Here is a 27822-nt window from a genome sequence, read left to right as displayed (position 1 = left end):
GACTAGAATCGTTCCAGTCACGGTATTAGGAGTGGTACAGTTCCCTCAACTATTCCACCCTTAACACACGCACACACACACCTCCAGGTGAAAGCCGGGACCAGGAGCTAAGACTCAACCCCCAGGAATTACAACTAATTGTACAAATTACGTACTCAGCGATGCTGCTGTGAGGTCTGTGGGTTCAGAGGCTACACCTCATCTTCTCTTAGACTATAATTGGTTACCTCATCTCTTCATCCTCACCTGCTACATCTCCCTCTACACCTCTCCCCCACTTCCGCCCTCTTCCCTGCCTCCGCCCTCACGTATAATTAGACTTGCCAGTGCAGAACAGTGTGTAGAAGTCCCAAAAAATAAGAGATAACGAATAGTACACAAATAACCCTCACATAGGAAAGACAAGCTTACGACAACTTTTCAGTCCGACTTGGACCATTTACAAGTCACACTAACACACGAAGGTGAGGGAGCCAGTATATATATATATATATATATATATATATATATATATATATATATATATATATATATATATATATATATATATATATATATATATATATATATATATATATATATATATATATATATATATATATATATATATATATATATATATATATATATATATGAGAGGAGGACAGGGACAGGACAACGCGAGGAAGAAAGGATACAGAGAAGTAGTGTGGTAGAGATAATGCTGATGGTGGTAGTAGTAAGTAACGGGAGTAGTGTTAGTGACACAAGTAGTAGTAGTAGCTGTAGCAATAATATAAATAGAATAAGAGATAATAATAATAATAATAATAATAATAATAATAATAATAATAATAATAATAATAATAATAATCTTTATTTCTACAAGTATACGATACAATTTATACAGATCATAGCTGACATCAGTGTCACAGTATATAGAAAGCCCCTTGTTATGAAGAGCATTTCTGGCAAATTAGGTAAATTTTGTCCCCAGGATGTGACCCACACCAGTCGCCTAACACCTAGGCGCCTATTTACTGTTAGGTGAAGAGGGACAGCAGGTGTGTCTTACAAGGAAACGCCCCAGTGTTTCCACCCGTACCGGGGATCGAACTACGGACACTCATTGTGTGTGCTGAGTTCGCTACCAACCGGGTTTTCTGTGAATAATTCCAGGCACGAGACTGTTCAGGGGATGAAACTGTTCCAGGCACGCTATTGTTCCAGGCACGATATAGTTCCAGGCATGGTAATGTTTCAGGCATGATATTGTTCCAGGCACGCTGTTATTCCAGTCACGCTATTGTTCCAGGCACGATATAGTTCCAGGCATGGTAATGTATCAGGCATGATATTGTTCCAGACACGCTATTGTTCCAGTCACGCAATTGTTCCAGGCACGATATTGTTCCAAGCACGATATTGTACCAGACTCAGGATTGTCACTATTATTACGTATATTTGTCTGAATGTGTATACTCCTACTTATACACTTTAGTGTTCATGTACATAACCGAATCTTAGGTGTACACACACACACACACACACACACACACACACACACACACACACACTCATACAGAAAGAGAGACAGACTCACCTTGAGCAGTCGGTCCTGGGTCTGGGAGAGCCGTCTCGACCCCTTCTCACAGAGGAACTTCGAGTGTCCGATAGTCCTCGCGCCGTCTTCCAGCGTTCGATGTGATGTCGGATGCTGTTCTGAACTTCGCTGTTGAGGAAACAGTAGAACAGCGCCACCCAGAACCCCTGCAGCGGCCATAAGGGGTTTAACAGCAGCGACAACAGCAGGACATTAATGTCAGCAACAGCAGCAGTAGTAGCAGGAACATATTCAGCAGGAGGGCAGCATCATCATCAACAACAGCAGGAGCAGCACAAAAGAGAGAATATAAACAAATATATTAGTAACAAAAATATATCTTTTTTTTATCACATTGGTTTCCCCAATAAAACAAGGTGACCCCCTCCAAAAAAAAAAAAATGAACATCATTCCTTTTCTGGCTGTCTTTCCAGACGATCACTGACATGACAATCAATTGACCTTCCGAAATGCAACATCTCCATCCATCCTGTCAGAGTGGAGACATTGGATTTCCCACTTCCAGAACCACAACGTCTCTATCCGTACTTCAGAGTGCAGGCACTATACTTCCCACCTCCAGTACCAATACATCTCCATCCATCCTTCAAGAGTGGAGACAAAATTTTTTTTCTGAATCCCTTCATAGATGTAAGTGTTTACACACACACACACACACACACACACACACACACACACACACACACACACACACACACACACACACACACACACACTCAAATACAACAGGCCTAGTGTCTAATCGACATGTGCCTAGGACAAAATGGTAACTAACACACATACAACACACACACACACACTCACACACACACACGAAAGGTCAGATGTCTATCGACAACTAGTTTTGAGAAATGGTAAAACACAAACACACACACACACACACACACACACACACACACACTCAAATACAACAGGCCTAGTGTCTAATCGACATGTGCCTAGGACAAAATGGTAACTAACACACACACACACAAACACACATCTAACACACCCTCGTCTCTACTCTTATCTAACACTTTAGCTAGATGCTCAGGCCCCTCAAAAAATTATAAGCAATCACCACTCTGTACATGTAAACATTACACAAACAGCCCAAAAGTATGGTACTGAAATTTAGTCTCCAGGCTTTTATGTGTGGGTTATTTGTGTATTGTTCCAGTCACGGTGTTGTGACTTTTTATTCATTTAAAAACAGAAGAGCGTAGAAAGTATTTTACCTGGGTGGAGAGTAGTATAGCCCTGACGTGCTCCAGCTCCTGGGGGAGGGCTATGAGTAGCATGTAGGTGAGTCCCAGTAGAGGAATGAGCACGAGGAGGGCTTTGGTAGCCTTGCGGTATCGTTGAGTTTCCACGGTGTTCGCTGACCGTAGTTTCGTAATGAGCACCTGACCGCCGCAACCCGTCCATAGTGAAGAATACGGGATGAGGGGGAAAACAAGGAGAGAGAGAGAGAGAGAGAGAGAACGAGGAGTTAAAAAATGGCGTAAATATCTATGCTGAAGAATGTTTATTGGGGGTTTTAAACCTATCGACTACACTATGTTATATCTAATGGTTATAATTATAATCATAACTTTTAAAGGGGTGGACCGGTTACCCAGGGAAAGGCCTCGGTCAAATGACCAAAAGGTCCAACTGTGGGTCATCATATGAGTAAGACCCCCGCGTCAGGCAACCCTTGTCCTGTTTCCTGACTAGTCTTACCTGACCTACATTAACTTAACCTAACCTAACCTAAGCTAAGCTAATCTAATCTAGCTTAACCCAACCTAACCTAACCTAACCTAACCTAACCTAACCTAACCTAACCTAACCTAACCTAACCTAACCTAACCTAACCTAACCTAACCTAACCTAACCTAACCTAACCTAACCTAACCTAACCTAACCTAACCTAAGCTAACCTAACCTAACCTAAGCTAACCTAACCTAACCTAAGCTAACCTAACTACACTAGTACGTAGCCCTTTTACCTCGTCAAGAACACGTTCACCATTTAAAAAAGATTAAAACAGCCTCTCAGTGTATATACAGCGAGAGGAATATACCTCCGTGTATATATCTTCGTATCCCGAAGAATAAGAGAAGAATTTGAAATTCAGTAAAGAGGAGGCAATACAGAGGCTATTATTTGTTAGTTCGTTCATTTGTTTACCAGTTGAAATATTCGTGTTAATTCACTCTGTCGTTCATTCGTGCATTCATTCTATATGTCGTGAATTGAATCTTAGTATATTTCTTTCGTATTGCTTTTATCCATTCGTGGATTCATTCGTTCCTTTTTTCACATTTTCCTTCATTTCTTTACTCCTTCTTTCCTTCAGAAGGAGAGAGGGGAGAGGAGGGAGGAATCTGAGTGATGTTCGTGGAGAACTGAATCTGACTGATGTTCGTGGAGAACTGAATCTGACTGATGTTCGTGGAGAACTGACTCTGACTGATGTTCGTGGAGAACTGACTCTGACTGATGTTCGTGGAGAACTGAATCTGACTGATGTTCGTGGAGAACTGAATCTGACTGATGTTCGTGGAGAACTGAATCTGACTGATGTTCGTGGAGAACTGAATCTGACTGATGTTAGTGGAGAACGTCTGACTGATGAACTGAATCTGACTGATGTTCGTGGAGAACTGAATCTGACTGATCTGGACTGATGTTTCGTGGAGAACTGAATCTGACTGATGTTCGAATCTGGAGAGTTGAATCTGACTGATGTTCGTGGAGAACTGAATCTGACTGATGTTCGTGGAGAACTGAATCTGACTGATGTTCGTGGAGAACTGAATCTGACTGATGTTCGCGGAGAGTTGAATCTGACTGATGTTCGTGGAGAACTGAATCTGACTGATGTTCGTGGAGAGTTGAATCTGACTGATGTTCGTGGAGAACTGAATCTGACTGATGTTCGTGGAGAGTGAATCTGACTGATCTGAGAACTGATGACTTCGTGGAGAGTTGAATCTGACTGATGTTCGTGGAGAACTGAATCTGACTGATGTTCGTGGAGAACTGAATCTGACTGATGTTCGTGGAGAACTGAATCTGACTGATGTTCGTGGAGAGTTGAATCTGACTGATGTTCGTGGAGAACTGAATCTGACTGATGTTCGTGGAGAAATCTGACTGATCTGACTGATGTGATCGTGGAGAACTGAATCTGACTGATGTTCGTGGAGAGTTGAATCTGACTGATGTTCGTGGAGAACTGAATCTGACTGATGTTCGTGGAGAGTTGAATCTGGAGAACTGAATGACTTCGTGGAGAAATCTGACTGATGTTCTGACTGATGACTTCGTGGAGAACTGAATCTAACTGATGTTCGTGGAGAACTGAATCTGACTGATGTCCGTGGAGAACTGAATCTGACTGATGTTCGTGGAGAGTTGAATCTGACTGATGTTCGTGGAGAACTGAATCTGACTGATGTTCGTGGAGAACTGAATCTAACTGATGTTCTGAGAACTGTTCGTGTCCGAGAACTGAATCTGACTGATGTTCGTGGAGAGTTGAATCTGACTGATGTTCGTGGAGAACTGAATCTGACTGATGTTCGTGGAGAACTGAATCTGACTGATGTTCGTGGAGAACTGAATCTGACTGATGTTCGTGGAGAGTTGAATCTGACTGATGTTCGTGGAGAACTGAATCTGACTGATGTTCGTGGAGACTGAATCTGACTGATGTTCGTGGAGAACTGAATCTGACTGATGTTCGTGGAGAGTTGAATCTGACTGATGTTCGTGGAGAACTGAATCTGACTGATGTTCGTGGAGAGTTGAATCTGACTGATGTTCGTGGAGAACTGAATCTGACTGATGTTCGTGGAGAACTGAATCTGACTGATGTTCGTGGAGAACTGAATCTGACTGATGTTCGCGGAGAGTTGAATCTGACTGATGTTCGTGGAGAACTGAATCTGACTGATGTTCGTGGAGAGTTGAATCTGACTGATGTTCGTGGAGAACTGAATCTGACTGATGTTCGTGGAGAACTGAATCTGACTGATGTTCGTGGAGAGTTGAATCTGACTGATGTTCGTGGAGAACTGAATCTGACTGATGTTCGTGGAGAACTGAATCTGACTGATGTTCGTGGAGAACTGAATCTGACTGATGTTCGTGGAGAGTTGAATCTGACTGATGTTCGTGGAGAACTGAATCTGACTGATGTTCGTGGAGAACTGAATCTGACTGATGTTCGTGGAGAACTGAATCTGACTGATGTTCGTGGAGAGTTGAATCTGACTGATGTTCGTGGAGAACTGAATCTGACTGATGTTCGTGGAGAGTTGAATCTGACTGATGTTCGTGGAGAACTGAATCTGACTGATGTTCGTGGAGAACTGAATCTGACTGATGTTCGTGGAGAACTGAATCTGACTGATGTTCGTGGAGAGTTGAATCTGACTGATGTTCGTGGAGAACTGAATCTGACTGATGTTCGTGGAGAACTGAATCTGACTGATGTTCGTGGAGAACTGAATCTGACTGATGTTCGTGGAGAGTTGAATCTGACTGATGTTCGTGGAGAACTGAATCTGACTGATGTTCGTGGAGAACTGAATCTGACTGATGTTCGTGGAGAACTGAATCTGACTGATGTTCGTGGAGAACTGAATCTGACTGATGTTCGTGGAGAACTGAATCTGACTGATGTTCGTGGAGAACTGAATCTGACTGATGTTAGTGGAGAACTGAATCTGACTGATGTTCGTGGAGAACTGAATCTGACTGATGTTCGTGGAGAACTGAATCTGAATCTGACTGATGTTCGTGGAGAGTTGAATCTGACTGATGTTCGTGGAGAACTGAATCTGACTGATGTTCGTGGAGAACTGAATCTGACTGATGTTCGTGGAGAACTGAATCTGACTGATGTTCGTGGAGAACTGAATCTGACTGATGTTCGTGGAGAACTGAATCTGACTGATGTTCGTGGAGAACTGAATCTGACTGATGTTCGTGGAGAAATCTGACTGATGTTCGTGGAGAACTGAATCTGACTGATGTTCGTGGAGAACTGAATCTGACTGATGTTCGTGGAGAACTGAATCTGACTGATGTTCGTGGAGAACTGAATCTGACTGATGTTCGTGAAGAGCTCTTCATTCAAGAACCTGGAGCAATACCTACCTGTCAGCCTATCTGTCGTCGCAGCTGTCAGCCTGCCTGTCAGACTACCCTTCCAGCCTACCTGTCAGCCTGCTTGTCAAACTACCCTTCCAGCCTACCTGTGAAACCTGTTTGTCATTGTAGCTGTCAACATACCGTTAAACTACCCTTTCAGCCTGCCTGTCAGCCTATTTGTAATTGTAGCTGTCAAATTACCCTTTCAACCTACTGTTCTTATTGTAGCTGTCAGATTACCCTTCCAACCTATTCGTCATTGTAGCTGTTAGTCTGCCTGTCAGACTACCCTTTCAGCCTATCAACCTATTTCTCATTGTAGCTGTCAGCCTATCAGCTGTCAACCTACGTAAGAGTAGTACTCACCCACATGATGTGCGTTAGGAAGATGACGTTGGTAGAGAGGACGAAGAGTACTGGTACTTTCTGAATCCAGTCTAGAGTACTGTCCGGCATGAGAGGACAGTTCCTGACGATGCCCTCCAGCTCATGGCCCTCCATTCCCGCCTCGTCCAGTTCTGTCTTTGACTGAGGGCAAGAGAGGGGAGAAGTAAGGAAGGAACGGAAGTGGGGAGTAGGGGGATAAAAGGGGAGGGGTTAAGAAGAGGGGGAGGGGAGGGAGGAGGAGGATAGAGAGGGGAAGGGGTAAGAAAGATAGGGGAAAGGGTAAAAAAGATAGAGAGGGGAGGAGGAATAACTAGAGAAACAGGGGAGGGATAAAGAAAACGGAGACGAAGAAATAATCATAAGGAAGGAAACAGAGATGATAAACTTGAGAGAGAGAAAAATGAAGATGAATTGAGAGAGAGAGAGAGAGAGAGAGAGAGAGAGAGAGAGAGAGAGAGAGAGAGAGAGTAGGGGTGGAATTTATAGGATAAAATGATTTATGAGCTAAGATTCTTTGATATAAATCTCATAATATTTAAATGCTCACAGAGCATATGAGTTGTTGTATGCTCCCAAGAACTTTTAACAGACACACTATGCTCCCAGGAGCCTCTTAACAGCCACACTATGCTCCCAGAAACTTCTAATAGTCACACTATGCTCCCAGGAACATCTAACAGTCACACTGTGCTCCCAGGAACCTCTTAACAACCACACTATGCTCCCAGGAACATCTTAACAACCACACTATGCTCCCAGGAACATCTAATAGCCACATTATGCTCCCAGGAACTTCTAATAGCCACCACTATGCTCCCAGGAACCTCTTAACAACCACACTATGCTCTCAGGAACATCTAGCAGTCACACTATGCTCCCAGAAACTTCTAATAGCCACACTATGCTCCCAGGAACATCTAACAGTCACACTATGCTCCCAGGAACTTCTAACAGCCACACTATGCTCCCAGGAACATCTAACAGTCACACTATGCTCTCAGGAACCTCTTAACAACCACACTATGCTCCCAGGAACATCTAACAGTCACACTATGCTCTCAGGAGCCTCTTAACAACCACACTATGCTCTCAGGAACTTCTAACAGTCACACTATGCTCGCAGAAACTTCTAACAGTCACACTATGCTCTCAGGAACCTCTTAACAACCACACTATGCTCCCAGGAACATCTAATAGCCACATTATGCTCCCAGGAACTTCTAACAGTCACACTATGCTCTCAGGAACCTCTTAACAACCACACTATGCTCCCAGGAACATCTAATAGCCACATTATGCTCCCAGGAACTTCTAACAGTCACACTATGCTCTCAGGAACCTCTTAACAACCACACTATGCTCCCAGGAACCTCTAATAGCCATACTATGCTCCCAGGAACTTCTAACAGTCACACTATGCTCTGAGGAACCTCTTAACAACCACACTATGCTCCCAGGAACTTCTAACAGTCACACTATGCTCTGAAGAACCTCTTAACAACCACACTATGCTCCCAGGAACTTCTAACAGTCACACTATGCTCTGAGGAACCTCTTAATAACCACACTATGCTCCCAGGAACTTCTAACAGTCACACTATGCTCTCAGGAACCTCTTAACAACCACACTATGCTCCCAGGAACCTCTAATAGCCATACTATGCTCCCCGGAACTTCTAACAGTCACACTATGCTCTGAGGAACCTCTTAACAACCACACTATGCTCCCAGGAACTTCTAACAGTCACACTATGCTCTGAAGAACCTCTTAACAACCACACTATGCTCCCAGGAACTTCTAACAGTCACACTATGCTCTGAGGAACCTCTTAACAACCACACTATGCTCCCAGGAACTTCTAACAGTCACACTATGCTCTGAGGAACCTCTTAGCAACCACACTATGCTCCCAGGAACTTCTAACAGTCACACTATGCTCTGAGGAACCTCTTAACAACCACACTATGCTCCCAGGAACTTCTAACAGTCACACTATGCTCTGAAGAACCTCTTAACAACCACACTATGCTCCCAGGAACTTCTAACAGTCACACTATGCTCTGAGGAACCTCTTAACAACCACACTATGCTCCCAGGAACTTCTAACAGTCACACTATGCTCTGAGGAACCTCTTAACAACCACACTATGCTCCCAGGAACTTCTAACAGTCACACTATGCTCTGAGGAACCTCTTAGCAACCACACTATGCTCCCAGGAACTTCTAACAGTCACACTATGCTCTGAGGAACCTCTTAACAACCACACTATGCTCCCAGGAACTTCTAACAGTCACACTATGCTCTGAAGAACCTCTTAACAACCACACTATGCTCCCAGGAACTTCTAACAGTCACACTATGCTCTGAGGAACCTCTTAATAACCACACTATGCTCCCAGGAACTTCTAACAATCACACTGTGCTCTGAAGAACCTCTTAACAACCACACTATGCTCCCAGGAACTTCTAACAGTCACACTATGCTCTGAAGAACCTCTTAACAACCACACTATGCTCCCAGGAACTTCTAACAGTCACACTGTGCTCTCAGAAACCTCTTAACAACCACACTATGCTCCCAGGAACTTCTAACAGTCACACTATGCTCTCAGAAACCTCTTAACAACCACACTATGCTCCCAGGAACTTCTAACAACCGCACTGTGCTCTCGGGAACACTATGCTCACTAAAGACTCATGAACACTATGCTCACTAAAGACTCATCGGCTACTCACGTGAGTGATGGTGAGGTGGGATTTGAGCAGCGCCCAGAAGAATATTATGGGAACCGGAGCTCCTGGGGGATGGGGGGAGAGAGTCGACTTTTAATTACCTCGTCAAGTTACGAGACGACGTGTGGGGGGGGGAGAGAATTATAACTTGGAATGTCGTATGACCCTTCTGGGTTTAGCGCTTACTTATGATTATAATAATAATGATAATAAAAATAATAATAATTAATGGTATAAATCAATAATAACTGCTATAACAATAATATAATTCAATAATAACTACTTTAACAATAATATAATTCAATAATAACTGCTATAACAATAATATAATTAAACAATAACTGCTATAACAATAATATAATTCAATAATAACTGCTTTAACAATAATATAATTCAATAATAATTGCTATAATCAATTTGTAAAATAGTATAATTCAGTAATAATTGCTATAATTCATTATTGTTTAATGTAACGATTGAGTTATTCAGTAATAACTAACATTACACTCGTATAATTCAGTGGAAAAAAAATATATAACAATGGTAATAGCAAATAACTATGGTATAATTGAATAATTGATAGAGCAATGGTGCAATTCAATAGTAACTAATAAATGATGGTATATCTCAGTTGTAGCTAATTGTGATAGTGTATAATTTAGTGGCTAATAACTGTGGTATAATTCAATAATTAGTAGTGATAATCACGGTATATCTCAGTAGTAACTAATTATGATAATATATAATTAAATAACTACTAATAATCACGGTATATCTCAGTAGTGACTAATTATGATAGTATACAATTTAATAATAACTCATTGCTGTAGTATAATACTGTAATGACTAATAACGGTTCTATAACTCAGCCATAACTGGCGACTAACGCAGCCGTGGCTGTGTTTACCTTCTCCCTCCCGACCCCTGCGTCTGTAGTGGTTCAAGGGCGTGTATTTAGCCTCCTGAACCGGGAGTTTTGCGTGTGTTGTCTGCGTACTGGAGAAGCCAGAGACGACGGGAATAAATGTGAAGTTTGTTGTCAGTGATATGAAATGTGTGTGTGTGTGTGTGTGTGTGTGTGTGTGTGTGTGTGTGTGTGTTCTATTGTCGAAAGAGTTAGAGAGAGAGAGAGAGAGACAGACAGACAGAGAGAATACTTACCCCAGCCTATTAACGTGTACACTCTCAGTTTAATATTTTCCACTGAGAACGTTTTCACCACCAGCATATAAAGGTAGAAACCTGAAAAAAAGATACATATAAATACACACATAATGAATATATATATATATATATATATATATATATATATATATATATATATATATATATATATATATATATATATATATATATATATATATATATATATATATATATATATATAACACTGGCTGTCTCCTAACGAGGTAAGGTGACCCGACAAAGAAGAAAACACTGTCACTGTGACTCAGTCATTGTCTTGTTAGAAGTACATAGCCCTCGAAACCGCAACATTCCCAACCCTCCTCCAGAGTGCAGGCACTGTGCTTCCCACCTCCAGGACTCAAGTCCGGCTAATCGGTTTCCCTGAATCCCTTCATGAATGTTAAGTTGCTCACACTCCAGTTGCACGTCAAATCATACAAACGACTTGTTTCCACTCATTCCTATTTAATACGCTCACCCAGGCATGTTGGATGTCCAAGCCCCTAGCACTTAAAACTTTTACCCGCTCCTTCCTAGCTTTCCACCCCAGATTTATAGTATACACCTTCCTAATCATCATATTTTGCTCCATCCACTCCAAATGCTCAAACCACCTCAACAACTTCTCCTCAGCTCTCTGAATAATAGGTTTAGTCTCTGCACTTTCTTCTAATCTTCAAACCGAGAATTCTCTGCATAATATTCACACCACACATTGCCCTCACAAACGACATCTCCACTGCCTCCAGCCTCCTACTTGCTGCAACATTCACAACCCAGGCTTCACACCTACACAACAGTGTCGATACCACTATACTCCGGCACTTTTCTTTTTTCTTTAACTCCATGGAAAAAGTTTTTTTTCGTCTCCACAGATGCCTCAATGCACCAACCACATTTTTCCCCCCTTCATCAGTTCTTTGACTCGCCTCATCTCGCATAAATCCATCTGCCGACAAGCCCACTCCCAAAAATATATATATATATATAATTTAAGTTGGGTCTTATGCTTGACATTATATGATGAACCAGAAATGATCCTATTTTCCCACATTTCAACCCTTTTAAATATATGCAGATTCCAGCTTTGTAAAATCGCTTAAAAGATGGGAGACGTTTCATGGACTTTCATGGACGTTTCATGGACTGGTTTGGCTCAGTCAGGAAAGTCGTTTAGTTTATTAACTACTAGGTAGAGGTCGCTGCAGTATCGCCAGAGTTGTCAAGTCTGTGGCTTTATATTATCATCAATAAAATGTTAATGTTGAGCACAAGATGGGCGTGATGAAAGCTGTTTATGTTGCAGCTGTAGTCACTGCAAGTTTAGGCGAAAAATATGACCGCGTTGAATAACAACAGTTGCTCAATATGCAACGCAAGCATGCACTACCACTCTAATGTTGCAAGTCAACTCAAAGAAGTCTTCATCATGCAATTCCATGACCCTGTCGTAATCCACTGGAATGGCAAGTTGATACCTGATCTAACTAGCAATGGGAGAGTTGATCACCATCAACCAAGTCTGGTGTCTGGCTCTGGGGTGCAACATCTTGCAGTGCCAAAGTTGCATAATGATAGCGGAGCTGCAGTTGTTGAGTCACTGCAAATATCAAAGGCAAAGGCATCAAAGAGATACTTTATATTTTTTCCAGACTACTTCAACAAATATAAAAAAAAATGACAAAAAACTTCCCTCGTCCGTTTGTCATTATTATTATTATTATTATTATTATTGTTGTTGTTTGTTGTTGTCATGGAGAACGTAGGGAATGGGAGGAAGGGGAAGGGTAGCTCCAAATCTTAGGGTCAAGAGCCCTTTAGCATTAAGGTACCCCATCATTCACACAAACTTTTCCTTCAGGAACTCCTCAAAAGCTCACACTCGAAGTATCTTCAAGGTTAGATACCCAAATTTCTACGCTCTTGAAGAGGGAGCAGGAATTATTGGACAAGAACGAATTTCAGACAACACTGGATGCCGAAGTCAGAGTCATGGCCCCAGAGACCATTAATTAAGCAGGAGATCGAAGTAATGCGACCGAAGGAAGAGTATTTAGAAGCGATTAATGTCCCATAATGTTATTGGGCGGTGTTCCTCCTGCACGAACTCGTTTTCAAGCTCTTGAAGATATTAATGTTTGGTAAAACAACGAGAATCGAGAAGGTCTTCGTGTCTTCATGATTACTCGTAGCGATACGATTCCTTTAATATGCTCTGAACTGTAGACAAGTGTCTTCATCGTCACCTTGTTGATATCACTATAACATTTACGAAGAGAAAAAAAAAAAAAAAGGGGAGGAAGAAGGACTTCGGGAAGTGCTTTGTTACAACATCGTTGAAGGTTATATATAACCAGGAATGCATTTCCACCGATGATGCTTTCGCCTCAGAGGTGATATTAAGATTTAAGGGAAGCTGCAAAGGCTTTCCAGCGTCAAAAAGATTATTATTGACAATGCCATGCAGAAATGTTCCTGATTCTTGTGGTATTTTAAAGAGGATGTGTTTGGCTTCGCGTTTAACGAACCTTGGGATCCCATCAGTGGAAAAGATATGATGTCAGTGGTTTAGAAAACCGACAAGGTGAAGACTGATGGACTGAACACATCGACTCAAGGCTAAGGGACTGATTACTTCAAACTCCTCATCTTCCACCATTCATCTCTGTACCGGACTGAGGAAGCTACATGTTGGCAAAAAGATAAAGCCACTGGATGGCGAAGCGTCTACAGATATAGATACCCAGATGTTAAACATGTGTCTTATTCATCTTGAATCCTCAGCTGGGGTCAGAAGGTAACTACATAATTGGTCGAAGGAAGTGACTACGTAACTAGTGGGAAGAAAGTGAATATGTAACTGGTGGGAAGAGAGTGAATATGTAACTGGTGGGAAGAGAGTGAATATGTAACTGGTGGGAAGAAAGTGAATATGTAACTGGTGGGAAGAGAGTGAATATGTAACTGGTGGGAAGAGAGTGAATATGTAACTGGTGGGAAGAAAGTGAATATGTAACTGGTGGGAAGAGAGTGAATATGTAACTGGTGGGAAGAAAGTGAATATGTAACTGGTGGGAAGAAAGTGAATATGTAACTGGTGGGAAGAGAGTGAATATGTAACTGGTGGGAAGAGAGTGAATATGTAACTGGTGGGAAGAGAGTGCGGTGAAATTTGCTAAGGCCCCGAAGCAGGTCAGCGACGGAGGAGAAAGCAGTGTTGCTCTGATCAAAGAGATTAATAACGAACGAACAATGAGGAGCAGCAACAATTCTCACGTGTTAGGTAAAAGGCCACAGATGCGACTCATGTGACATTTAATTATGGTAAGGTTGCGTTTTCCAGGAGCTTGACAAAGCTCTTGGTTCAGAGAACATCTCCACAACCTTCTGGCTTACTCTTAGTCCATCCATTGGGTATGACCTACTATCAGTCATCCATTGGGTATGACCTACTTCCACTGGGGAATCCCGTCTTTCAATAACAATGTCTTCGTCTGCTACACGTCTCTCATCTGACGTCAGTATATAAACACCAGTCTTCATCCCTGTGCTTCAGACTCCTCAAGACTACGGTATTCATCACCAACTCCAAGACTGAGGGACCGATTACCTCATCATTTATATATAGTTCTACTGTCTTTCCATTATGTCCTTGAATTTGTATTGATAAAGCCACATTGCCACACTAAAATGTCTCATTAGTTACACCTGTGCCCTCTTACCTAACATTCTGTCGGTAATTCTACCATTATTGCTAACAATTTTTACCAACAGTTATTACTGTCATTATCAGTGATTCTAAGTTCGAGATGCAGCTGACCCTTGGAACACTCCGAATGTCGGCTGAATTACTAACTTAAGTTGCTAAAAACATATATGACTTATATATATATATATGTTTTTTTAGATGACAAGACTAATTGTGATGCACAGTAATGATATGTTGAATTGCAACATTGCTAGTTAAAGTCTTTGGAAAAAAATCAGATTATAATGAAAAAAATTATACTCATACGTGCATTGTTGATTAATGAGACCGATCACAGTTCAATGATTTTCCACTGATCTGAGTCACCAGTAAATATGATTTGATTTGCATAAAATTTAACTGCTCTCATGTTCTCGTTAAAAGTGAAACATAGTTGTATAAAGATGAGATGCAGCCTCTTCTGATATATATATATATATATATATATATATATATATATATATATATATATATATATATATATATATATATATATATATATATATATATATATATATATATATATATATATATATATCAGAAGATCGCGGTCAGCAGGATTCGAAACCACGTCATGGGAGTCTGGCAAGGTTCCCCAAGTGACGCGCTGGATCACTCAGCCACAGATACCACAAGAAGCTGGGTGCCTGGTTACAAGCCACGTTTCTTCCTAGCCCCGGATACACCAGTGAACTTCAGGCATGATATCAGGCTAGTTCAGTCTCCTCTTGTACTGACCTCATACGCGGAGTATGAAAAAGCTATTAGCTTTATTGCGAACACTTATGCATTGTGAACTTGGCTGTACATTATTACTAACCAGAGCTGCCAGATTTTTGGTTTGCATTCAGAGTTACTGAGATCTTCACTATTCAATTTATAAATGCCATGGTTATTCTCTTTTACCAGGCTCAGTACTTTACCTTTGTTTACATCAGACTGCATCTGCCACTTCTCCGACATATTAATTTTGTCTCCATTTATTTCATGATCTTCGGATTCTTTCTACTTATCAAGACTAAGCTGATTTCAGTCTTGGAAGCTAACTTGGTGAGATTTCAGTCTTGGAAGCTAACTTGGTGAGATTTACCTCTTACCTTCGTAAACACCAGCCCAATCCACTTTCCATGAACGTAAATGCCGATGTAGCTCACGTTCTACGAACGTAAACACCTATCCAACTCACCCTTCCCCCACGTGAACACCAAATTCACCTTGCCAGTGCAGGGAAATCAGTCATTTTCTGAACTAATTCGTAATGACAATTATATTCGGCAGATTTAGTATTGGGACTCCCTGCCTACACCACATATAAAACTTCCTGACTAATACGAGGCGAACTTTCTCCGTCAGACTGAGAAAATGGCATTAGTATTTCACTCGTTAACTCTTGTCTTCGTTGATATGACCATCGATAAGTGGAACAGACTGCCGAGTACCGTCATAGAAGCTAAGACGTTGTGTAGTTTTAAAAATAGGTTGGATAAATACATGAGTGGGTGTGGGTGGGTGTGAGTTGGACCTGACTAGCTTGTGCTACTAGGTCAGATGCCGTGCTCCTCCCTTAAGTGAATGTGACTGACCTGAGTAAGTCAAGGCATTGGCTTAAGCCGGTGGGAGGATTGGACCTGCCTCGCATGGGCCAGTAGGCCTACTGCAGTGTTCCTTCTTTCTCATGTTCTTATAACGAAATAAATGAAATAAAAATTCTTCAAATGATTGTTCATTTTTTTTTTTAGTGTGTTTAATAAATTACGAGAAAAAAATTTTTTTACGACCACAACAGTTTCCGCCCCTCTCCTGTTGTTTTCAACAGTACTCACTGTTTCTGTTAACCAAATTCCTGTCAGTGTTGTCAGTAGAAGTGTCTCGGGGATTTAAAAAAAAAATAGTCATTGTCAAAAATCTTGACATCGTGCGACCATTGTCAAAGAAAAAAGTGATGGGAATACAAATGGTATTTTGGAAATCTGTGGGAAATTATTGTATATTCTGAATCTTCCTGGAATGCTGGAATGGTTTGGAATGACTCGAAAGTAAGATTATTTCCATTGCCAGTTTGCCAATCAGTACTTGCTATGTAATATACACAGTATCGCATTGTGCTCTGGAAAGTTGTGAGATTTAACTCAAATAAGTTATTTTGCTACTCTCGACCAGCCTTCATATGCAGAAACTCTTCCCTGGGAGACTATATCTTCCTCTGGAGACTTCTCCATTGTATTTGTGAAACTTGGAGGATTCCATATACCGTTGTCTTACATGGGTTGGGTGTTTCATTTTAGGACAGGTAGTGATTGAAAGCATCATGCAGTACATGCCATGCTGACGAATCTGCTGACAAGATGCTGACAGGTGATAAGTATGCTAGGGGACTCCAGCACACATGTTGACACAACTAATTGTAGCGCAGATTATGCTAAAAGAGATGAAAATTTCCGCATCCTAATAAAGACCAGTAGTAGAATAACTGCCTTTCAAGCATTTAGAAGCAGCTCCATTCCATTTACAACGACAAGTGCTTCATGGGATATTAACAGGTGACAGGAACATTTCATCAGTACTTTTAAGAGGTAATGAATGGATTTGAAAACCGACGAGTTGAAGATTGAGTCACTTATGCCTCAATCCCTCAGCCTGAGGCTGAGGGATTGATTACCTCAAACTCCTCCTCTCCTTACCCCTCTCTGCTTTGTAATGGACTGATGAAGCCACTGTGTGGCGAAACATTTCCTCAGTAAAGATACCAAGGTGTTGCACAAATGGCTAATTCACAGTCAGAATGGCCTGTACTCTTTGGGTTAGTTTATGGACCGATCTAACAATAGAACAGACTTTAATGCGTATTTAGTTACCACCCGAGCAGTTCCTCGTAATGGATTACCTCCTCTGCCAACTCAGTGAATCTGGAGTCGTTTTATGTTTTCAGTCTTGTAGTGAAAGCTGCTCTTGCATGAGTCAGAATGTTTGTTATGATGTTTAGAAACGAATTCCCAATAATCCTACCAACTATTGTTTTATCAGGAATTAATACAACATTTTTTCATTCTTTCCCTAATTTCCCCGAACTTACTTTCCAAAAGCACAAACGTCAATCCGATTCACCTCTCACGAACGTAAACACAAATCCGACTCACTTTCCGCAAACCTCGAACATCTCCAGACTTAATTTTTGTTGTTGTTGTTGTTAAAGGCTATTACGGTAAGAGTTGTATTTCTCGCTGTCTCCCAGTGTCCAGAGATGATATATTGAACAAATCATGGGGAAATAAAAACGGGAACACGTGTTCCATAATATAAAAGGTGGATATTCCCATCAGGCACTCGCACACACACACCACACACATATACATGCACACACACACATACACATCAACGCCCAACTTGAGTTGATGACTGACTTACATCAAAAACCGTGCAGAAGTCCACCACAGTAAAGAAGCAAGTAGCGCCCTTATCGATATGTTCAGGGGATCAGAAAGGACTTGGACAAGTCCCAGGAATTGAATATGGAGAACTTGCCAGCGATAGTGAGGGCAGAGAGAGGTGTAAACACACCATCAAGGCAGGAGTAGAAGTCTATATCAGTCAGTAACCTTAGTCACCGCAGCGAGCGTCAGCACCAATGCTATTTACCTTCCCGGAATGTAAACAGAAGTATCAATCACATTCGCTAGACTTAAAAGTGCAACTCACTTTCCACAAACATAAACAGATATACAACTCACCTAACACAAAAATAAACAAGTATACAACTCACATAACACACAGACACAAATATCACTAATCTTTATTGAACGAAAACAAAAATTCCACTCACCTTCCACGAAGGTAAACATCAATCCCACTCACCTTCCACGAAGGTAAACATCAATCCCACTCACCTTCCACGAAGGTAAACATCAATCCCACTCACCTTCCACGAAGGTAAACATCAATCCCACTCACCTTCCACGAAGGTAAACATCAATCCCACTCACCTTCCACGAAGGTAAACATCAATCCCACTCACCTTCCACGAAGGTAAACATCAATCCCACTCACCTTCCACGAAGGTAAACATCAATCCCACTCACCTTCCACGAACATCCACATGAAGTTGGTGAGAGTGAAGTAGTTGAGAGCCACGAAGAACGAGCAGCCGAAAATCTCATTAACAATCGTCTGAAACAGAAAAATACCGTGGGTAAGCAAGCAGGTGTGTGTGTGTGTGTGTGTGTGTGTGTGTGTGTGTGTGTGTGTGTGTGTGTGTGTGTGTGTGTGTGTGTGTGTGTGTGTGTGTGTGTGTGTGTGTGTACTTACCTGTTTGTGGTCGAGTCACAGCTCCTGGCCCCGCCTCTTCACTGGTCGCTACTAGGTCCACTCTATCTCTGCTCCATGACCTTTATCATACCTCTTCTTAAAGCTGTATGGATCCTGCTTCCACTACATCACTCTCTAGTTTGTTCAACTTTCTGACAACTCTGTGACTGAAGAATTACTTCCTAACATCCCTGTGATTCATCTGAGTTTTCAACTTCCAGCTGTGACCCCCTTGTTACTGTGTCACATCTCTGAAACATTCTGTCCCTATCCACCTTGTCAGTTCCTCTCAATATTTTTATATGTTGCTATCGTGTCCCCCCTATCTCTCCTGTCCTCCAGTGTTATCAGGTTGAGTTCCCTTAACTTCTCCTCGTAGGACAAACCCCTCAGTCTTGTTGCAAACCTTTTCACTTTCTCTGATTTATTGACGTGTTTGACAGGCGTGGATTCCATACTGGTGCTGCATACTCCAATATGGGCCTGACGTACAGGGTGTACAGTGTCGTGAATGACTCCTTACTTATATGTCAAAACGCTATTCTCAGGTTAGCCAGGCGCCCGTATGCTGCAGCAGTTATTTGGTTGATGTGCTCGCTATGATGCTCACCCCAAGATCCTTTTCCTTGAGTAAGGTTTGCAGCCTCTGAACTCTTTGGCTGTACTCCGTTTGCGGTCTCATTCGTCTTTCCCCAAGCTTCATAACTTTGTACTTGTTGGAGTTAAACTCCAGGAGATATTTGTCGGACCAGGCTTGCAGTCCGTCTAGATCCCCTTGTAGGTTTGCCTGATACTCGTCCGCTTGTATTCTCTTCATTAGTCTCACATCGTCTGCAAACAGGAACACTTCTGACTCTGTCTCTTCCATCATGTCATTCACTTCTATAAAAAACAGCACTGGACCTATGACTGACCCTTGTGGAACCCCAGTCGACACATGCACCCACTCTGACACCTCGTCTGGGACAGACACACGTTGTTTCCTTCATTTCAGTTATTCCCTGATCCATTGCAGTACTTCCCCTCCTATTCCTGCCTGCTGGTGTAGCTCTTCAACCAGTCTCTTGTGTGGAACTGTGCCGAAAGCTTTCTTCTTACAGTCCAAGAAGATGCAGTTTACCCATCCCTCTCTCTCTCCTGTCTTCTGTTACCTTGTCATAGAACTCCAATAATTTTTTGATTCAGGATTTCCCTTCCCTGAAGCCGTGCTGGTTGTCGTGTATTAGTCCATTTCTTTCTAGGTGCTCCTCCACTCTTTTTCCTGATAATTTTCTCTGTAACTTTACATACAATACATGTCAGCGGAACTGGTCTGTATACTCACCTACTTGTGATTGCAGCGGTCGAGTCATAGCTCCTGGCCCCGCCTCTTCACCGATCTCTACTAGGTTCTCTCCCTGTTCCATGAGCTTTATCAAACCTCGTCATAAAACTATGTATGGTTCATGTCTCCATTACGTCACTTTCCAGACTATTCCACTGCCTGACAACTCTCTGACTGAAGAAATACTTCCTAACATCCCTTTGACTCATCTGAGTCTTCAACTTCCAATTGCGACCCCTTGTTTCTGTGTCCAATCTCTGGAACATCCTGTCTCCGTCCACCTTGTCAATTCCTCGCAGTATTTTATACGTCGTTATCATGTCTTCCATAACCCTCGTGTCCTTCAGTGCCGTGTATGTGTGTGTTTAGTATCAATGAAGCCTCAAAACATCGTGTTTTAATGCCCATAGTACCCAGAACCGCCACTTTCCCCCACCCTCTTTAGGACCTCACGGGTTTAGAGCCACGGTTCAACACTAACCAGCCACAAGCCTCTCTAACGAGCACCATCACCACAACATTATTTTCCTTCGTTTCCTCTACATTCACTTCCAAGACACATAATCTTATAAATAAAAACATATTACGAAACATTAAGTCGATGTTCAAATTTTGGGAAATGTGAACCAAATGCCAGAGACAAATTACGTCGCAATTAAATTCTGTCGTCATCCTGATTCTTGATATTTATACAATGTTGGCTAATTATGGGCAATGTTGTGTTTGTACTGTGATGATAAAGGACGTTTGTGAGGATAGTGCATTGAAAGGCCGTTAGTGCATTGGAAGATCTGTGTCCTGGGTGACTCTACTGGTGACTGTTGTTCATGTTGATGATCTGTGTCCTGGGTGACTCTACTGGTGACTTGTTCATGTTGATCTGTGTCCTGGGTGACTCTACTGGTGACTGTTGTTCATGTTGATGATCTAACTGTGTCCTGGGTGACTCTACTGGTGACTGTTGTTCATGTTGATCTGTGTCCTGGGTGACTCTACTGGTGACTTGTTCATGTTGATCTGTGTCCTGGGTGACTCTACTGGTGACTGTTGTTCATGTTGATGATCTGTGTCCTGGGTGACTCTACTGGTGACTTGTTCATGTTGATCTGTGTCCTGGGTGACTCTACTGGTGACTTGTTCATGTTGATCTGTGTCCTGGGTGACTCTACTGGTGACTTGTTCATGTTGATCTGTGTCCTGGGTGACTCTACTGGTGACTTGTTCATGTTGATCTGTGTCCTGGGTGACTCTACTGGTGACTGTTGTTCATGTTGATCTGTGTCCTGGGTGACTCTACTGGTGACTTGTTCATGTTGATCTGTGTCCTGGGTGACTCTACTGGTGACTTGTTCATGTTGATCTGTGTCCTGGGTGACTCTACTGGTGACTTGTTCATGTTGATCTGTGTCCTGGGTGACTCTACTGGTGACTTGTTCATGTTGATCTGTGTCCTGGGTGACTCTACTGGTGACTTGTTCATGTTGATCTGTGTCCTGGGTGACTCTACTGGTGACTTGTTCATGTTGATCTGTGTCCTGGGTGACTCTACTGGTGACTTGTTCATGTTGATCTGTGTCCTGGGTGACTCTACTGGTGACTTGTTCATGTTGATCTGTGTCCTGGGTGACTCTACTGGTGACTTGTTCATGTTGATCTGTGTCCTGGGTGACTCTACTGGTGACTGTTGTTCATGTTGATGATCTGTGTCCTGGGTGACTCTACTGGTGACTTGTTCATGTTGATCTGTGTCCTGGGTGACTCTACTGGTGACTTGTTCATGTTGATCTGTGTCCTGGGTGACTCTACTGGTGACTTGTTCATGTTGATCTGTGTCCTGGGTGACTCTACTGGTGACTTGTTCATGTTGATCTGTGTCCTGGGTGACTCTACTGGTGACTTGTTCATGTTGATCTGTGTCCTGGGTGACTCTACTGGTGACTTGTTCATGTTGATCTGTGTCCTGGGTGACTCTACTGGTGACTTGTTCATGTTGATCTGTGTCCTGGGTGACTCTACTGGTGACTTGTTCATGTTGATCTGTGTCCTGGGTGACTCTACTGTCGTCTCCTATCATCCGTCTGTTTTTCCAATACTTTACTCTGATATGACCTCTTTGTAGGTCATGTAAAACCAAGACTGTTAAGCTTTTTTTTCTGTTCTCTCACAGATGAGTCAATGGGATGTTAGGTATTACTTTTTTTCAGTCTCGTGGTAATAAGGAAGTGAAATGAAATGGATCTGGATAAGTTGAAGAAGTTTAGCCAAGAGATAAGACTGAATCAGTTTACCCTATTCCTAGTATATCTCCTTTGATTTTAAGTACTTTTCAAACAGTTGAGTTACTTAGGTGTTTTACAAGGAGCTCCAATGGAAATATGTTACTTTGGCTGACCTTTTTCGGGTTATTCTAGGTAATCTACACATACGCTATGTATGATAATTTATGTAACTATTTATTTGTGCCTGTACCTGACTGTACAGGTACCGTGAATATAAACAGGCATTTCTATTTACACGCCAGCATGTCTACATTTCTTCCCCGTCCCCCCTGTCTCTCAAGGTCCAAACATCAACATTCTAACCCTCCCCGTCACCTCCCTCGGGAGCTGCGTAAGTTTAGCTTGTAAAAGTTATAATGAAGAGGGAACAGGGGGCAGTGTGTGTGTGTGTCATTATACTCTCCCCTCTCTGTCAACCTTTTAAAGACAGTATTACAACGTCAATTGACGACGTTTCACCCACACAATGGAGTTGATTGTGTCTTGACGACACCCACTGTGAGTGATTATTGATAACGTGTGTGTGTCTGGGGGTGCCTACTGCGTGTTACAGAGATACAGTTGATGTTAGTAGGTCCTTCATAGAGGGTACATTGAGGCCTAGGAAGGGATTTTGATAAAAGGCGTTCGGGCTGGTCTCCCTTACCTCGGATCACTCTTGATTACATCTCATTTCCCCCCAGGAGCTGTCTAGCACCTCTCCTTAACTATCACTGTGACTACTGCTACCACTACTGCGACTACTGTGATTACTACAATTACTACTACTGTGACTACCACGACTGCAACCACTACTGTTACTATTATATATCTACTACTACGAGTACTACTAATACTAACAGATATAATAATAATAATAATAATAATAATAATAATAATAATAATAATAATAATAAATAAATAAAACAATACTGGTAATACAGATAACACAAAATGATTATACAGATAATTAAATAATAATAATAATGGTAATAACAGCAATAATAATAATAATTATACCAATTATATTTTCATTTTTGTAAATACAGTTTGTTATAGTATCAGTCCGCAGCTCGTCTATAGTCCCGTTCAAAATGTAAATTGATTTTATTTGCCAGTAAATAATTCCTAGTGTTCCTTTGTGTACTGCTTTTATTTTCTCGTAATTTAAAAAAAATGTGGCAGTGAAATGGAAATAAAGTCCCGGTGGAAATAAAGTCCCGGTGGAAATAAAGTCCCGGTGGAAATAAAGTCTCGGTGGAAATAAAGTCCCGGTGGAAATAAAGTCCCGGTGGAAATAAAGTCCCGGTGGAAATAAGGTAGTTTCTAAGTGAGCCTCTGTTCTAAATTTTGGAGCTCTTAAACAACTGAGACGGTGCATTGACTAAGCCTCTAAATCTACAACTGAGAAGGTACAGTGACTAGGCCTCTAAATCTACTACTGAGACGGTGCATTGACTAAGCCTCTAAATCTACAACTGAGAAGGTACAGTGACTAGGCCTCTAAATCTACTACTGAGACGGTGCATTGACTAAGCCTCTAAATCTACAACTGAGAAGGTACAGTGACTAGGCCTCTAAATCTACTACTGAGACGGTGCATTGACTAAGCCTCTAAATCTACTACTGAGAAGGTACAGTGACTAGGCCTCTAAATCTACTACTGAGACGGTGCATTGACTAAGCCTCTAAATCTACTACTGAGAAGGTACAGTGACTAGGCCTCTAAATCTACTACTGAGACGGTGCATTGACTAAGCCTCTAAATCTACTACTGAGAAGGTACAGTGACTAGGCCTCTAAATCTACTACTGAGACGGTGCATTGACTAAGCCTCTAAATCTACTACTGAGAAGGTACAGTGACTAGGCCTCTAAATCTACTACTGAGACGGTGCATTGACTAAGCCTCTAAATCTACTACTGAGAAGGTACAGTGACTAGGCCTCTAAATCTACTACTGAGACGGTGCATTGACTAAGCCTCTAAATCTACTACTGAGAAGGTACAGTGACTAGGCCTCTAAATCTACTACTGAGACGGTGCATTGACTAAGCCTCTAAATCTACTACTGAGAAGGTACAGTGACTAGGCCTCTAAATCTACTACTGAGACGGTGCATTGACTAAGCCTCTAAATCTACTACTGAGAAGGTACAGTGACTAGGCCTCTAAATCTACTACTGAGACGGTGCATTGACTAAGCCTCTAAATCTACTACTGAGAAGGTACAGTGACTAGGCCTCTAAATCTACTACTGAGACGGTGCATTGACTAAGCCTCTAAATCTACTACTGAGAAGGTACAGTGACTAGGCCTCTAAATCTACTACTGAGACGGTGCATTGACTAAGCCTCTAAATCTACTACTGAGAAGGTACAGTGACTAGGCCTCTAAATCTACTACTGAGACGGTGCATTGACTAAGCCTCTAAATCTACTACTGAGAAGGTACAGTGACTAGGCCTCTAAATCTACTACTGAGACGGTGCATTGACTAAGCCTCTAAATCTACTACTGAGAAGGTACAGTGACTAGGCCTCTAAATCTACTACTGAGACGGTGCATTGACTAAGCCTCTAAATCTACTACTGAGAAGGTACAGTGACTAGGCCTCTAAATCTACTACTGAGACGGTGCATTGACTAAGCCTCTAAATCTACTACTGAGAAGGTACAGTGACTAGGCCTCTAAATCTACTACTGAAACGGTGCATTGACTAAGCCTCTAAATCTACTACTGAGAAGGTACAGTGACTAGGCCTCTAAATCTACTACTGAGACGGTACATTGACTAAGCCTCTAAATCTACTACTGAGAAGGTACAGTGACTAGGCCTCTAAATCTACTACTGAGACGGTACGGTGACTAGGCCTCTAAATCTACTACTGAGACGGTACAGTGACTAGGCCTCTAAATCTACTACTGAGACGGTACAGTGACTAGGCCTCTAAATCTACTACTGAGACGGTACATTGACTAGGCCTCTAAATCTACTACCGAGACGGTACATTGACTAGGCCTCTAAATCTACTACTGAGACGGTACATTGACTAGGCCTCTAAATCTACTACCGAGACGGTACAGTGACTAGGCCTCTAAATCTACTACCGAGACGGTACATTGACTAGACCTCTAAATCTACTACTGAGACGGTACTTTGACTAGGCCTCTAAATCTACTACTGAGACGGTACTTTGACTAGGCCTCTAAATCTACTACCGAGACGGTACAGTGACTAGGCCTCTAAATCTACTACTGAGACGGTACTTTGACTAGGCCTCTAAATCTACTACCGAGACAGTACATTGACTAGGCCTCTAAATCTACTACTGAGACGGTACATTGACTAGGCCTCTAAATCTACTACCGAGACGGTACAGTGACTAGGCCTCTAAATCTACTACCGAGACGGTACATTGACTAGACCTCTAAATCTACTACTGAGACGGTACTTTGACTAGGCCTCTAAATCTACAACTGAGACGGTACAGTGACTAGGCCTCTAAATCTACTACTGAGACGGTACATTGACTAGGCCTCTAAATCTACTACTGAGACGGTACGGTGACTAGGCCTCTAAATCTACTACTGAGACGGTACAGTGACTAGGCCTCTAAATCTACTACTGAGACGGTACAGTGACTAGGCCTCTAAATCTATTACTGAGACGGTACAGTGACTAGGCTTCTAAATCTACTACTGAGACGGTACAGTGACTAGGCCTCTAAATCTACTACTGAGACGGTACATTGACTAGGCCTCTAAATCTACTACCGATACGGTACAGTGACTAGGCTTCTAAATCTACTACTGAGACGGTACAGTGACTAGGCCTCTAAATCTACTACTGAGACGGTACAGTGACTAGGCCTCTAAATCTACTACTGAGACGGTACAGTGACTAGGCCTCTAAATCTACTACTGAGACGGTACAGTGACTAAGCCTCTAAATCTACTACTGAGACGGTACAGTGACTAGGCCTCTAAATCTACGACTGAGACGGTACAGTGACTAGGCCTCTAAATCTACGACTGAGACGGTACATTGACTAGGCCTCTAAATCTATGAGAAATTTGAACTTTATGGGTGTAAATATATCATGGGGAAATAAACGTATTTGGCCTTAAAATCTGTAAAAAATGAAAATGCATAACCCGGTAAATAATTGTAAATCTGTAGCGTCATAGGTAAATCTGCGAGGTAGTAAATCTGAGGAAAAAGAATCTGGTTGTTTGATTGCGTTTCAATTCTATCGACTACACGAGGGTCATTAAGGCTGTCAGTCACCTATACACCACTAGTGAAGTATACGTTAATACTCTTGGTTGTATATATCAAGATATACACCCGTCTTCTTGTATACATCGGTCCTCTTAACTCATACACATCGAGGAAAAATATACTCTTCAGAATATATCCATAGGTTATACTGTTCAGAATATATCCACAGGTTATACTCTTCAGAATATATCCATAGGTTATACTCTTCAGAATATATCCATAGGTTATACTCTTCAGAATATATCCATAGGTTATACTCTTCAGAATATATCCACAGGTTATACTCTTCAGAATATATCCACAGACTATACTCTTCAGAATATATCCACAGGTTATACTCTTCAGAATATATCCACAGGTTATACTCTTCAGAATATATCCATAGGTTATACTCTTCAGAATATATCCACAGGTTATACTCTTCAGAATATATCCATAGGTTATACTCTTCAGAATATATCCATAGGTTATACTCTTCAGAATATATCCACAGGTTATACTCTTCAGAATATATCCATAGGTTATACTCTTCAGAATATATCCATAGGTTATACTCTTCAGAATATATCCACAGGTTATACTCTTCAGAATATATCCATAGGTTATACTCTTCAGAATATATCCATAGGTTATACTCTTCAGAATATATCCACAGGTTATACTTTTCAGAATATATCCATAGGTTATACTCTTCAGAATATATCTACAGACTATACTCTTCAGAATATATCCATAGGTTATACTCTTCAGAATATATCCACAGGTTATACTCTTCAGAATATATCCACAGGTTAGGTTAGGTCAGGTTGGTCAGGAAACAGAACAAGTGTGCCCTGACGCGGGTCTTATCCACGGTGGCGGGAAAT

At 41.7% G+C, this 27822-nt stretch overlaps 1 protein-coding gene across 1 annotated transcript in view; it reads right to left on the bottom strand.

The window, feature by feature from the left end:
* Positions 1-27822, bottom strand: part of LOC128689542 (diuretic hormone receptor) — a 305584-nt gene that overhangs the window by 41449 nt on the left and 236313 nt on the right. The window contains exons 5-10 of the mRNA XM_070086132.1: positions 18868-18955; positions 11017-11097; positions 9859-9920; positions 7099-7260; positions 2822-2989; positions 1583-1749 (exon numbers count right to left, since the gene is read on the bottom strand). Coding sequence (XP_069942233.1) covers positions 1583-1749; positions 2822-2989; positions 7099-7260; positions 9859-9920; positions 11017-11097; positions 18868-18955 — 728 coding nt within the window. The remainder of the gene's footprint in view (positions 1-1582; positions 1750-2821; positions 2990-7098; positions 7261-9858; positions 9921-11016; positions 11098-18867; positions 18956-27822) is intronic.

The sequence above is a fragment of the Cherax quadricarinatus genome, chromosome 18, assembly GCF_038502225.1.
Source record: "Cherax quadricarinatus isolate ZL_2023a chromosome 18, ASM3850222v1, whole genome shotgun sequence".
NCBI lineage: Eukaryota > Metazoa > Arthropoda > Malacostraca > Decapoda > Parastacidae > Cherax > Cherax quadricarinatus.
Note: the sequence above shows the minus strand (reverse complement) of the source record. Positions and strands in the feature narration are given on the sequence as shown.